We start from the raw sequence: 14,469 nt of genomic DNA on the forward strand, positions 1-14,469 counted from the left end.
CTCTCTCTCGTTCTCTCTCTCTCTCGTTCTCTCTCTCTCTCGTTCTCTCTCTCTCTCGTTCTCTCTCTCTCTCGTTCTCTCTCTCTCTCGTTCTCTCTCTCTCTCGTTCTCTCTCTCTCTCGTTCTCTCTCTCTCTCGTTCTCTCTCTCTCTCGTTCTCTCTCTCTCTCGTTCTCTCTCTCTCTCTCTCTTTCTCTCTCTCTCACACACAGCTGTCTCTTACATTCTCTCGTGCTCTCACAGCTGCCAAACTTGTGCTCTCTTGCATGCACTGTCACTCCCGTGCGCTCTCATGCTCTCACTCTCTTTCTTTTACGCACACTCTTTCTCGCATTATCACTCTCCCTCATGTTGTCACTCTCTCTCGCGGTCTCTCTCTCGTGGTCTCACAATCTCTTGCATTGTCGCTTTCACTCTCAGGCTCACTCTCTCTCATACCCTCGCTCTCTCGTGCTCTCATTCTCTTTCTCTCTCTCTCTCGCACTTGCGCACTCTCTCACTCTCACTGGGTGCTCTCTCACTCGCGCTCCCCCCCTCGCTCTCCCCTCTCCAGCTGTACAGCAGTTTGGAGTTTTTTAGCTATCCCGAGGCTCATTGGGAAATGCTGGCTGGTTATGTCTTGCAGAGTAAAGGAAGGCGCTAACAAGGAGGTACTCGGAATCCTCGTGTCGTACCGAGTGAAAGTGAAGCTGGTGGTGTCCCGAGGAGGGTACGTCTCACAGCCACTTCAGTGGGGGTAGGCCATTCAGCCCATCGAGACTGCCCGGCCACTCAGTGATCATCCGCAACTCCACTCTATTGCCCCTCGATTCCCTTCCTCATAACACAAAAATCTGTCTTGAATATACTTAAGGACCCAGCCCTTTGCTAGAAAGAGTCCCACAAATTCACTTTCCTCAGACAGAAGAAATTCTTCCTTCTCTCTGTCTTCTGCCATCAGGTCCTCGATTCTCCCCCCTGTCTATTTCCACACCTTCCAGTCCCCTCTCACTCCCCCCCCCCCCCCCCCCTCCCATCCAGTCCCCACTCCATCCCCCCGTCCAGTCCCCTCACTGTTCCCACCCCCCCCCCCCCCCCCCATCCAGTCCCCTCTCTGATTTCCCCCCCGTCCTGTCCCTCCCGGTCCTATTGCTCACACCTGTTGCTCCCCCCCCCGGCTGACCGCCGTCATCTGTCTCCCCCCCCCCCCCCCCCCCCCCACCTGTTCTCACCCCCCACCTGTTCTCACCCCCCACCTGTTCTCACCCCCCACCTGTTCTCACCCCCCACCTGTTCTCACCCCCCACCTGTTCTCACCCCCCACCTGTTCTCACCCCCCACCTGTTCTCACCCCCCACCTGTTCTCACCCCCCACCTGTTCTCACCCCCCACCTGTTCTCACCCCCCACCTGTTCTCACCCCCCACCTGTTCTCACCCCCCACCTGTTCTCACCCCCCACCTGTTCTCACCCCCCACCTGTTCTCACCCCCCACCTGTTCTCACCCCCCACCTGTTCTCACCCCCCACCTGTTCTCACCCCCACCTGTTCTCACCCCCACCTGTTCTCACCCCCACCTGTTCTCACCCCCACTTGTCTCCCCCCCCACTTGTCTCCCCCCCCACTTGTCTCCCCCCCCCCACTTGTCTCCCCCCCCACTTGTCTCCCCCCCCACTTGTCTCCCCCCCACTTGTCTCCCCCCCCACTTGTCTCCCCCCCCACTTGTCTCCCCCCCACTTGTCTCCCCCCCCACTTGTCTCCCCCCCCACTTGTCTCCCCCCCCACTTGTCTCCCCCCCCACTTGTCTCCCCCCCCCACTTGTCTCCCCCCCAACTTGTCTCCCCCCCCACTTGTCTCCCCCCCCACTTGTCTCTCCACCCCCACTTGTCTCTCCCCCCCCCCACTTGTCTCTCCCCCCCCACTTGTCTCTCCCCCCCCACTTGTCTCTCCCCCCCCACTTGTCTCCCCCCCCACTTGTCTCCCCCCCCCCTTTCGTCCCCCCCCCTGTCGTCCCCCCCCCCTGTCGTCCCCCCCCAGCCTGTCGTCCCCCCCCCAGCCTGTCGTCCCCCCCCCCAGCCTGTCGTCCCCCCCCCCAGCCTGTCGTCCCCCCCCCCAGCCTGTCGTCCCCCCCCCCGCCTGTCGTCCCCCCCCCCGCCTGTCGTCCCCCCCCCGCCTGTCGTCCCCCCCCCCCCGCCTGTCGTCTCCCCCCCGCCTGTCGTCCCCCCCCGCCCTGTTTCCCCCCCCCCCGTCCCGTCTCCCTACCCCCCCGTCCCGTCTCCCTCCTCCGCCGTCCCGTCTCCCTCCAACCACCCCCCGTCCCGTCTCCCTCCCCCCACCCCCCCCGGTCCCGTCTCCCCACCCCCGCCGTCCCGTCTCCTCTTTTTCCCCCCCCACCGTCCTGTCTCTCCCCCCACCGTCCTGTCTCTCCCCCCCACCGTCCTGTCTCTCCCCCCCACCGTCCTGTCTCTCCCCCCCACCGTCCTGTCTCTCCCCCCCACCGTCCTGTCTCTCCCCCCCACCGTCCTGTCTCTCCCCCCCACCGTCCTGTCTCTCCCCCCCACCGTCCTGTCTCTCCCCCCCACCGTCCTGTCTCCCCCCCCCACCGTCCTGTCTCCCCCCCCCACCGTCCTGTCTCCCCCCCCCCCCACCGTCCTGTCTCCCCCCCCCCCACCGTCCTGTCTCCCCCCCCCCCCCACCGTCCTGTCTCCCCCCCCCCCCCCTCCACCGCCCTGTCTCCCCCCCCCCCCCCCACCGTCCTGTCTCTCCCCCCCCCCCCCCCACCGTCCTGTCTCTCCCCCCCCCCCCACCGTCCTGTCCCCCCCCCCCACCGTCCTGTCTCCCCCCCCCCCTCCACCGCCCTGTCTCCCCCCCCCCCCCACCGTCCTGTCTCTCCCCCCCCCCCCCCCCTCCACCGTCCTGTCTCCCCCCCCCCCCGTCCTGTCTCTCCCCCCCCCCCCACCGTCCTGTCTCTCCCCCCCCCCCCACCGTCCTGTCTCTCCCCCCCCCCCCACCGTCCTGTCTCCCCCCCCCCTCCACCGCCCTGTCTCCCCCCCCCCCCACTGTCCTGTCTCTCCCCCCCCCCCCCCCACCGTCCTGTCTCTCCCCCCCCCCCACCGTCCTGTCTCTCCCCCCCCCACCGTCCTGTCTCCCCCCCCCCCACCATCCTGTCTCTCCCCCCCCCCCCCCCACCATCCTGTCTCTCCCCCCCCCCCCCCCCACCGTCCTGTCTCTCCCCCCCCCCCCCCCCACACCGTCCTGTCTCTCCTCCCCCGCCGTCCTGTCTCCACCCCCCGCCACCTCCCCACTTTCTGTAACCCCCCTTGACTCGTCCCCTCCTTGTCCCCCCGTCCAGTCCCTTCTCTGTACCCTCCTTGTCCCTCCGTCCAGTCCCTTCTCTGTTCCCCCCCGTCCTTTCCCCTCTCTCTACCCTCCTTGTCCCTCCCCCGTCCAGTCCCCTCTCTGTACCCTCTTGTCCACTCCCCCCTCTGTCCCTCCCCCCATCCAGTCCCCTCTCTGTACCCTCTTGTCCACTCCCCTCTCTGTCCCCCCCACCCCGTCCATTCCCCTCTCCCTCCCCGTCCATTCCCCTCTCCCTCCCCAACCCCCCCATCCAGTCCCCTCTCCATCCCCCCCCCCAGTTCTGTTCCCTTGTGTGTTTCAATGAGGTCACCTCTCATTTTTCTCAACTCCAATGAGTGCAGGACCAACCTATTCAACCTCTCCTCACAACACAGTCCCCTCCATCTCCTGGACCAGCTGAAGAAACCTCAGGATCGGAGTCAAACCATGATCTTATTGACAGTCGGAGCAGGCTTGACTGGCTGAATAGCCTGACTCTTAACGTCTTGTTATGATGCTGAGGCCACTTCATGAGTAATGGATGGACGGAGCAGTCTTACCTGTGAACCACGCCATGTTTAATGGCTTCCAAAGCTCTGGATAGTTTTGCGGCTTAAATCTGTGACACCGCCCACCCCTTACTAACTCCAGCTCAGAATCCCGGGACTGTCCTCCTAGCGGCGCTGTGTGGGTGTCCCTACACCACACGGCACTGCAGCAGCTCAAGGACACAGCTCATCCCTCACCCTCAAGGGGCAACTAGGGACGGGGAAACCAAAGCAGTCACCTTACCAGTAATGCCCACATCCCACAGACGAATGTTAATGAAGATGTTTCTCCTGTGGTTGGTGGGACAAACCAATTGGACACTGTCCCTAATAATTTCTTGGGAGACCGGGAGAGTTCGGTGGATAACTCTCCACCTCAGGGGAGCACTTGGGGCCAGCGGTGTGGCTACATTTCAGGGAAGATGTGGGAGTCACTCGGGATAGGCTGAGAGGAAGCAGGTACGGGAGCATTAGCACCAAGGGCAAGCCTGATGGGTGGAACGGGCTGTGTCCCAATTCAATCCCTGCGGTACAGATAGAGGCCACTCCGCCCATCGCTTCTGTGGTACAGATAGAGGCCACTCCACCCATCGATTCTGCACCATCCCTCCGATGTGTATCCCTTCTAGTCCCAGACCCCTACCCTATCTCTGTAAGCCCTGCATTTCCGTTGCGAACCAAACCTAACCTGGACACTAAGGGCAATTTCCCACGGCCAATCCACCCTAACCTGCACATTCCTTGACACTATGGGACAATTTCCCAAGGCCAATCCACCCTAACCTGCACATGCCTGGGCACTATGGGACAATTTAGCACGGCCCAATCCACCCCTAACCTGCACATCCCTAGGCACTATGGGACAATTGAGCAGGGCCAATCCCCCCTAACCTGCTCATCCCTGGACAGTATAGGGCAATTTCCCAAGGCCTATCCACCCTAACCTGCACATCCCTGGGCACTATGGGACAAATATAGCATAGCCAATCCACCCTAACCTGCACATCCCGAGACACTATGGGACAATACAGCACGGCCAATCCACCCTAACCTGCACATCCCTGGGCACTATGGGACAATACAGCACAGCCAATCCACCCCTAACCTGCACATCCCTAGGCAATATGGGACAATTGAGCACGGCCAATCTACCCTAACCTGCACATCCCTGGGCACTATGGGACAATACAGCACGGCCAATCCACCCTAACCTGCACATCCCTGGGCACTATGGGACAATTGAGCACGGCCAATCCACCCGAACCTGCACATCCCTGGGCACTATGGGACAATACAGCACGGCCAATCCACCCCTAACCTGCACATCCCTGGGCACTATGGGACAATTGAGCACGGCCAATCCACCCGAACCTGCACATCCCTGGACAGTATAGGGCAATTTCCCAAGGCCAATCCACCCTAACCTGCACATCCCGGGTACTATGGGACAATACAGCACGGTCAATCCACCCTAACCTGCACATCCCTGGGCACTATGGGACAATACAGCATGGTCAATCCACCCTAACCTGCACATCCCGAGACACTATGGGACAATTTAGCACGGCCAATCCACCCCTAACCTGCACATCCCTAGGCACTATGGGACAATATAGCATAGCCTATCCACACTAACCTGCACATCCCTGGGCACTATGGGACAATACAGCACGGCCAATCCACCCTAACCTGTACATCCCTGGGCACTATGGGACGATATAGCATAGCCAATCCACCCTAACCTGCACATCCCTGGGCACTATGGGACAATACAGCACGGCCAATCCACCCCTAACCTGCACATGCCTAGGCAATATGGGACAATTGAGCACGGCCAATCTACCCTAACCTGCACATCCCTGGGCACTATGGGACAATACAGCACGGCCAATCCACCCCTAACCTGCACATCCCTGGGCACTATGGACAATTTCCCAAGGCCAATCCACCCGAACCTGCACATCCCTGGCCACTATGGGACAATTTCCCAAGGCCAATCCACCCTAACCTGCACATCCCTGGGTACTATGGGACAATACAGCACGGCCAATCCACCCCTAACCTGCACATCCCTAGGCACTATGGGACAATTGAGCAGGGCCAATCCCCCCTAACCTGCTCATCCCTGGACAGTATAGGGCAATTTCCCAAGGCCAATCCACCCTAACCTGCACGTCCCTGGGCACTGTGGGACAATACAGCACGGCCAATCCACCCTAACCTGCACATCCCTGGGCACTATGGGACAATACAGCACAGCCAATCCACCCCTAACCTGCACATCCCTAGGCAATATGGGACAATTGAGCACGGCCAATCTACCCTAACCTGCACATCCCTGGGCACTATGGGACAATACAGCACGGCCAATCCACCCCTAACCTGCACATCCCTGGGCACTATGGGACAATTGAGCACGGCCAATCCACCCGAACCTGCACATCCCTGGGCACTATGGGACAATTGAGCACGGCCAATCCACCCGAACCTGCACATCCCTGGACAGTATAGGGCAATTTCCCAAGGCCAATCCACCCTAACCTGCACATCCCGGGCACTATGGGACAATACAGCATGGTCAATCCACCCTAACCTGCACATCCCGAGACACTATGGGACAATTTAGCACGGCCAATCCACCCCTAACCTGCACATCCCTAGGCACTATGGGACAATATAGCATAGCCTATCCACACTAACCTGCACATCCCTGGGCACTATGGGACAATACAGCACGGCCAATCCACCCTAACCTGTACATCCCTGGGCAACTATGGGACGATATAGCATAGCCAATCCACCCTAACCTGCACATCCCTGGGCACTATGGGACAATACAGCACGGCCAATCCACCCCTAACCTGCACATCCCTAGGCAATATGGGACAATTGAGCACGGCCAATCTACCCTAACCTGCACATCCCTGGGCACTATGGGACAATACAGCACGGCCAATCCACCCCTAACCTGCACATCCCTGGGCACTATGGGACAATTTCCCAAGGCCAATCCACCCGAACCTGCACATCCCTGGGCACTATGGGACAATTTCCCAAGGCCAATCCACCCTAACCTGCACATCCCTGGGTACTACGGGACAATACAGCACGGCCAATCCACCCCTAACCTGCACATCCCTAGGCACTATGGGACAATTGAGCAGGGCCAATCCCCCCTAACCTGCTCATCCCTGGACAGTATAGGGCAATTTCCCAAGGCCAATCCACCTAACCTGCACGTCCCTGGGCACTGTGGGACAATACAGCACGGCCAATCCACCCTAACCTGCACATCCCTGGGCACTATGGGACAATACAGCACGGCCAATCCACCCCGGCTGCCTTGGATGTGCTGGCTCCACTGTTGTTTGATGTTCTCTCTCTCTCCGCTGTCTTTTCAGGGATGTGTCAGTGGAGTTGCCTTTCGTCCTGATGCACCCAAAGCCAGTTGAGCAGCCCATGTCCAGACCTCAGTCAGGTGAGATCAGCCCCGACTTTGGCCAATTTACTGCCGAATCACCCGTCGATCCTGGGGAGGTGAAGTTGGGTTTGAGAGGGGGGGGAGAAAGGTGGTGGTGGTTGCGGTTGGGAAATCATGCCAACAGTCCCCTGGAGTTATTGAGAGACATTGTTTGGGGGCTGGGGCTGGGTTTTGGTCCCGATCTCTTGGGATGGTCGAAGGTTCTTCAAGAGGCCTCAAACGAGGACGATCGTTTCTCACCTCGGGATGGGGGTGAGGGCTCAGTCTGGGCACATGGACCTTCCGAACTCTCTGCCCCGGAGGGCTGTGGACATTGGGTTGTTGAGAGTGCTGTGCCTGACGGAACCAGGGAGGTCAGAGAAGAACGGGGCTGACCGAGGCCGGTTTGGCGGGCCGAATGGCCTACGGCTGCCTCTGTCTCTCGTTCTGAGCACAAGGCCGCGTCGTAGGCACTGGGTGGCAGCACCTTGCGGTGGACCTTCCATCTGCTGAAGGCCTGAAGGGGGTCTCACCTCTCTCTCTGTTTCCATCCTCCAGTTCTCCCAGAGTCTGAGGTACCAGTCGACATGAACCTGATTGAATTCGAAGCCAAGTAAGTCGGGTGACCTTTCTGCCCAGTGGAGCGGGATGTTTAAAACAAAAATAAATAACTAAACCCCTTCACGGTCCTCCCCCATCACGGCCCTCTGAAATGTCTGTGTTTTCTCCAATACGGAGTCCTGCACCTTCCTCGTGATGTACATTGTGCCCGTGCCCTCAGCTTTTTACTCGTGGCTTTCACGGGGTGCGGGAGTCACTGGCTGGGCCCAGTATTTACTGCCCATCCCTAATTGCCCCCCTGGAAAAGGTGGCGGGTTGGGGTCTGAGCTGTCACCTTGAGCCACTGCAGACCCAGAATCGCTGGAGAAACTCAGCAAGGTTTGGCAGCCTCTGTGCAGAGACCGAGAGAGAAAGCAGTCTGCGTTTTGGAGTCCAGCGACCCTTCTTTTGAAATCCTTTAGTCTTTCTCACCCCGTTTCACAACCCCTTCTGAGTTTTACACTGGGCCTCTGCGCTATCTGTTCCCCTCCCTCCCTCCCTCTCCTAACGCTGTCTATCAAGCCCTTTCGGTTCTGAAGGAGAGTCATCCTGGATGTGAGAGGTTGGCTCTTGTTTTCCCAGACCCTGCTGAGTGTGTGCAGCGATTTTGTGTTTGTGTCAGATTTCCTCAGTGTTCTGTCGTGCCTGGTTCCTGGAAACTGAGACTGCCTGAGGATCCCTTGGAAGTACTGCACTTCTGATTTGTGTCTGATTTGTTGCCGTGTCTAAGGGTATGGCAGGGGTCAGAGAGTGTTGTGTGGATCAAAGGGCCATAGAGGTCTCCAGCATGGAAACAGGCCCTTCGGCCCAACTTGTCCATGCTGCACAGTTTTCACAATTTAATCTAGACCCTTTAGCCAATGCTTGGTCTGTATCCCTCCATACTAATCCCATCCATGTACCTGGCCAAGTGTTTCTTAAATGATAAAATTGTATTCCCTTCCACCACTACCTCTGGCTGCCTGTTCCAGACACTCACCACCCTCTGTGTGAAACACATTGACCCTCTGGACCCTTTCTGAATCTCTTCCCCCTAAAAGAAAAGACGGTCATGGGGAGGGGAGGTGGCGGGGGTGGCGGTCGTACAGTGTCATGGACAGGATTACGGGGGTAGGAGAGGGTCAGGGGGGTCTGAGAAGATCGGGATATGGAGGTTGGGGGTCGTGGTGGTTGGAGAGGGTCAGGAGATCAGAAAGAGTCGGGCAAAGGGCAAGGTGTTGGAGAGAGTTAGGGGTCACGAGGGTTGGAGAGAGGCGGGGGGTCGAAGTTGAAGAGGGTCAGAGGTCAGGGGATCAGAGTCAGGGGTCATGGGGGTCGGAGAGGGTCAGGGGTTTGGGGAGGTGTTGGAGAGAGTTGGGGGTCACGGGGTTGGAGAGAGTGGGGGGGCCAGAGAGGTTTGGGGATCGGGGGGGGGGGCATCGGGGGGGGTCAGGGGTCACTGGGGTTGGAAAGGGTCGGGGTCACGGGTTGGAGAGGGTTACGGGGGGTCAGAGAGGGTCAGGGGTCATGGGTGTCGGACAGGGTCAGGGCTCACTGGGGTTGGAAAGAGTCAGGGGGTCAGAGACGGTCAGGAATAAGGGCGTTGGAGAGGGTCAGGTTTGAGTGGGTTGGAGAGAGTCGGGGGGTCAGAGAGGGTCAGGGGTCACGGGGGTGGGAAAGAGTCAAAGGTTGGGGGGTCGGAGAGGGTGGCAGGGAGTCACTGGGAGAGTCAGAGATTATTGCTGGGACCTAAGCTTGCTGTCTGTTTGTTCCTGCAGTTTCTCCCATGATGACGACATTGTGTTTGAGGACTTTGCCCGACTGCGGCTGAAGGGGCAGAAAGATGAGAAGGACGAGGACGACCATTTCTGTTAGCGCAGCACCGTGGGGGCGGGGTGGTGGTGTGAAAGAGGGTAGGGGGTGCTGTGTGAGGGGGAGAGAGAGTGGGGGGGTGAGAGAGAGAGAGAGAGTGGGGGGTGAGAGAGAGAGAGAGAGAGAGAGTGGGGGGGTGAGAGAGAGAGAGAGAGAGTGGGGGGGTGAGGGAGAGAGAGAGAGAGAGAGTGGGGGGGTGAGGGAGAGAGAGAGAGAGAGAGAGAGTGGGGGGGTGAGGGAGAGAGAGAGAGAGAGAGAGAGTGGGGGGGTGAGGGAGAGAGAGAGAGAGAGAGAGAGTGGGGGGTGAGGGAGAGAGAGAGAGAGAGAGAGTGGGGGGGTGAGGGAGAGAGGGAGAGAGAGAGAGTGGGGGGTGAGGGAGAGAGAGAGAGAGAGAGAGAGTGGGGGGGTGAGGGAGAGAGAGAGAGTGGGGGGGTGAGGGAGAGAGAGAGAGTGGGGGGGTGAGGGAGAGAGAGAGAGAGAGAGAGTGGGGGGGTGAGGGAGAGAGAGAGAGTGGGGGGGTGAGGGAGAGAGGGAGAGAGAGAGAGTGGGGGGGTGAGGGGGGGAGAGAGAGAGAGAGAGTGGGGGGGTGAGGGGGGGAGAGAGAGAGAGTGGTGGGGTGAGAGAGAGAGAGAGAGAGAGAGAGTGGGGGGGTGAGGGAGAGAGAGAGAGAGAGTGGTGGGGTGAGGGAGAGAGAGAGTGGGGGTGTGAGAGAGAGAGAGAGAGAGAGTGGGGGGGTGAGGGAGAGAGAGAGAGAGAGAGAGTGGGGGGGTGAGGGAGAGAGAGAGAGAGTGGGGGGGGTGAGGGGGAGAGAGAGTGTGGGGGGGGGTGAGGGGAGAGAGAGTGTGGGGGGGGTGATGGTGGGAGAGAGAGTGTGGGGGGGGTGATGGTGGGAGAGAGAGAGTGGGGGGAGGGTGATGGTGGGAGAGAGAGAGTGGGGGAGGGTGATGGTGGGAGAGAGAGAGTGGGGGAGGGTGATGGGTGGGAGAGAGAGAGTGGGGGAGGGTGATGGTGGGAGAGAGAGTGTGGGGGAGGGTGATGGTGGGAGAGAGAGTGTGGGGGAGGGTGATGGTGGGAGAGAGAGTGTGGGGGAGGGTGATGGTGGGAGAGAGAGTGTGGGGGAGGGTGATGGTGGGAGAGAGAGAGTGGGGGAGGGTGATGGTGGGAGAGAGAGAGTGGGGGAGGGTGATGGTGGGAGAGAGAGAGTGGGGGAGGGTGATGGTGGGAGAGAGAGAGTGGGGGAGGGTGATGGTGGGAGAGAGAGAGTGGGGGAGGGTGATGGTGGGAGAGAGAGAGTGGGGGAGGGTGATGGTGGGAGAGAGAGAGTGGGGGAGGGTGATGGTGGGAGAGAGAGAGTGGGGGAGGGTGATGGTGGGAGAGAGAGAGTGGGGGAGGGTGATGGTGGGAGAGAGAGAGTGGGGGAGGGTGATGGTGGGAGAGAGAGAGTGGGGGAGGGTGATGGTGGGAGAGAGAGAGTGGGGGAGGGTGATGGTGGGAGAGAGAGAGTGGGGGAGGGTGATGGTGGGAGAGAGAGTGTGGGGGAGGGTGATGGTGGGAGAGAGAGTGTGGGGGAGGGTGATGGTGGGAGAGAGAGTGTGGGGGAGGGTGATGGTGGGAGAGAGAGTGAGTGGGGGGGGTGATGGTGGGAGAGAGAGAGTGTGGGGGGTGATGGTGTGAGGGAGACACAGGAAAGACGGAGGAAAAGAAACCGAGAGAGAAAAGAAAGTCGCCCCCTCCCCATCCAGGGGCACCTCAGTGTGAGCCACGTGTCACAGGGAGTGAGGGGGTTTTGGGGAGCGGGGTGGTTACTGATCACTTGGAACCTCAATCCAGAGGAAGTGATCCTTTCTTTGTCTTTGTGGGCGATGTCTCGGTTTGGAATATTTCTGGCCTCGGGCCTGGGTTAAGGGTCTGTCCACTCTCTGCACACTCCCTCTCCAGTCCAAAGTTCAGCGTCTCAGGGAGAGGTGCCTCCCTCTGACTGTTATTACTCCCCCTCAAAATGGGGTGCCCGGTCTCGTCATCTCTTACACCCATGCACCCGCAGGGTGTAACCCCCTCACCCACGTTCCCCCAAGTGTAACCCCCTCACCCATGTTCCCCCAGGTGTAACCCCCTCACCCACGTTCCCCCAGGTGTGACCTTCTCACCCACGTTCCCCCAGGTGTAACCCTCTCACCCACATTCCCTCACTGTGTAACCCCCTCACCCACGTTCCCCCCGGTGTACCCTCCTCACCCACGTTCCCCCCGGTGTGCCCTCCTCACCCACGTTCCCCCAGGTGTGCCCTCCTCACCCACGTTCCCCCAGGTGTGCCCTCCTCACCCACGTTCCCCCAGGTGAAACCCCCTCACCCACGTTCCCCCAGGTGTAACCCCCACACCCACGTTCCCCCCGGTGTACCCTCCTCACCCACGTTCCCCCAGGTGTAACCCTCTCACCCACGTTCCCCCAGGTGTAGCCCCCTCACCCACGTTCCCCCAGGGTGTAACCCCCTCACCCACGTTCCCCCAGGGTGTAACCCCCTCACCCACGTTCCCCCAGGGTGTAACCCTCTCACCCACATTTCCCCAGGGTGTAACCCCCTCACCCACATTCCCCCAGGGTGTAACCCTCTCACCCACATTCCCCCAGGTGTAACCCTCCCACCCATGTTCCTCCTGGTGTAACCCCCTCACCCACGTTCCCCCAGGTGTAACCCTGTCACCATCTCCAACCAGGCAGTGTGACTGTGTTGGGACTCCCACCTGCCTCTCTCTCCTCCTCAGGCCCTACGATGTTGCTGTAAACCCCCACCCCATCCCCATCCCCTCAAACCCTGCCCCAGGCCAAACCCTCCCTGCTGGTACCCTGCAGGCAGTAACCAGTCACTGTCAGTGGCGTGCAGGTCCACAGACTGGAGTCTCATTTGTCCTTGTTCACCCTTTCACATTTGGTCTCCCATTCTCACTCAGCCTCTCACACTCCCTGCCCTCTTACACACTTTCTCACACTCACTCACCCCCCCACTCACAGTCTTACTCTCTGCACTTCCTAGTGCTCTCACATACTCGCGCACACACACTCCCTGCCCTCTTACACACTTTCTCACACTCGCTCACCCTCTTACTGACTCTCTGCACTTCCGAGTGCTCTCTCAATTCTCACATGCTCGCACACTCACTCGCACACTCACTCGCACTCTCTCTCACTCTCTCTCATTCTCTCACGTTCTCACTTTCACACTTTCACGCAGTCTCTGGTGCTCCCAAATGCTCACTTGTTCTCACATCCTTGCTCTCTCTCTCACACACTCATTCACGCTGCCTTACATACACACATTCTCTCACACTCTCTCTCTCTCACGCTCCCGCGGGCACTCTTTCTCGTTTGTCCCCATGTGCTCTGCCTTCCTTTCTTTCCTTCTTTCTTTCTTACTTCACCCCTTTCTCGCTCACACACTCTCTCCCTCACTTTCACCCCCTTGCACCTGCTCTGTCTGTCTCTCTCGCTCTCCCTCTCTTCCCCCCTTCCTTGCTCAAGGAACTGACAATGCTATGTAGAATTCTTAAAATTTTCAAACTGTTCAGTTTCTGTCCTCGCTCTCTCTCTCTCCCTCTCCGCCCCTTGAACAGGACCTCCTCAGAGATTCCTGTCCCCTCCATCTCCCCGGCTCCCTCCCCACTGCCCCCAGCCCAGGTCTGGTGGGATGCTAAGCCCTTGCTGATGGGACATGCTTAGGGAGCCAGTCTCCAGCTGCTGGTGGGTCTTGGCTGAGTTGGGAGTGAGCATCCGATTGAGATCATTTCTTTTATCGGATGTGGGCCCTCAGCATTTATTGCCCCCTTGAGAAGGTGGGGGGTGGGGAGGTGAGGGCAATCCTTGACCCGCTGCAGGTCTGTGTGGTGTGGGGACACTGTGCTGTTAGAGGGTAGGGCCGATGGGGGAGATCCAGGTTTCTGACCCAACCCCACAGAAGGAGCAGCCGATATATTTCCGAGTCAGGGTGGTGAGGATGGTGCTAGCGAGAGAAGCTAACGTGAAACTCGGGTTACATGGTCAGCGAAACTGTAACTTCTCTGTAACCTCTCGGATGTCTGTCAAAAAGAAAATAATTCCGCACTTGGAAAGCTTAATTTCCGAACAGAAAGGAAGGTCCGAAGTAGTTCTAACTTTGGAGTGAGCTGGACGGTACAGTTTGTGGATATATACTGTACTGGGAAGAGGATTGAAAATGACCAGCAGCTGAGGCTGGTTGGGATTTGACCGCGCGGTTCGTGTGGTGTGGAGGATAGAGTGGAGCAGGATTGGTTTGAGATACATCGATCGGGGAGTGGGGGGGGGGGGGGGGGGGAGGTGAAGGAGCAGCTGACGGACGTTTTGCCCAATTTCCCCTTTCCACCTTACTCCGAGAGAAGTTACTGCCCTGACCCCGGCCAAGTGGCATGATCTCTGTGCGAACCCTTGACGGGGTTGGCATCTGGGAGGTGTGCCGGATGTCGGTGGGGGTGGGCTGTAGGGGGGAAGGAGGTGGCAGTTCAGGGTGGAGTGAGTGAATGGGGTGGGGGGGGGTGAGAGGTGAGGAGTTTAGGCAGGATTCTGACTTAGAGGCGTTCAGTCATAATCCCACAGATGGTAGCTTCGCACCATTGGCTCCTTAGTCAAGCACATACACCAAATGTCTGAATCTGCGGTTCCTCTCGTACTGAGCAGGATTA

At 59.2% G+C, this 14,469-nt stretch overlaps 1 protein-coding gene and 1 long non-coding RNA gene across 5 annotated transcripts in view; both read left to right on the forward strand.

The window, feature by feature from the left end:
- The window catches only part of LOC122544389 (arrestin red cell), a 131,046-nt gene extending 121,223 nt beyond the window's left edge, over positions 1-9,823 (forward strand). For all 4 annotated transcript variants that reach the window (XM_087983025.1, XM_087983024.1, XM_087983023.1 and 1 more), the window contains 4 exons: positions 625-708; positions 7,266-7,342; positions 7,883-7,937; positions 9,682-9,823. In XM_087983025.1, the coding sequence (XP_087839151.1) occupies positions 625-708; positions 7,266-7,342; positions 7,883-7,937; positions 9,682-9,778 (313 nt within the window). In that variant the 3' untranslated portion in view covers positions 9,779-9,823. The remainder of the gene's footprint in view (positions 1-624; positions 709-7,265; positions 7,343-7,882; positions 7,938-9,681) is intronic.
- Positions 9,824-11,438: 1,615 nt separating this feature from the next.
- LOC148136900 (uncharacterized) lies at positions 11,439-13,548 on the forward strand. The gene is made up of 2 exons (XR_015754375.1): positions 11,439-12,347; positions 12,407-13,548. It is a non-coding gene; the product is annotated as an uncharacterized LOC148136900 (long non-coding RNA).
- The last annotated feature ends 921 nt before the right edge of the window (positions 13,549-14,469 follow it).

Source organism: Chiloscyllium plagiosum, unplaced genomic scaffold, assembly GCF_037043375.1.
Source record: "Chiloscyllium plagiosum isolate Xiang-an unplaced genomic scaffold, Cpla_swu_hap1 HiC_scaffold_44, whole genome shotgun sequence".
NCBI lineage: Eukaryota > Metazoa > Chordata > Chondrichthyes > Orectolobiformes > Hemiscylliidae > Chiloscyllium > Chiloscyllium plagiosum.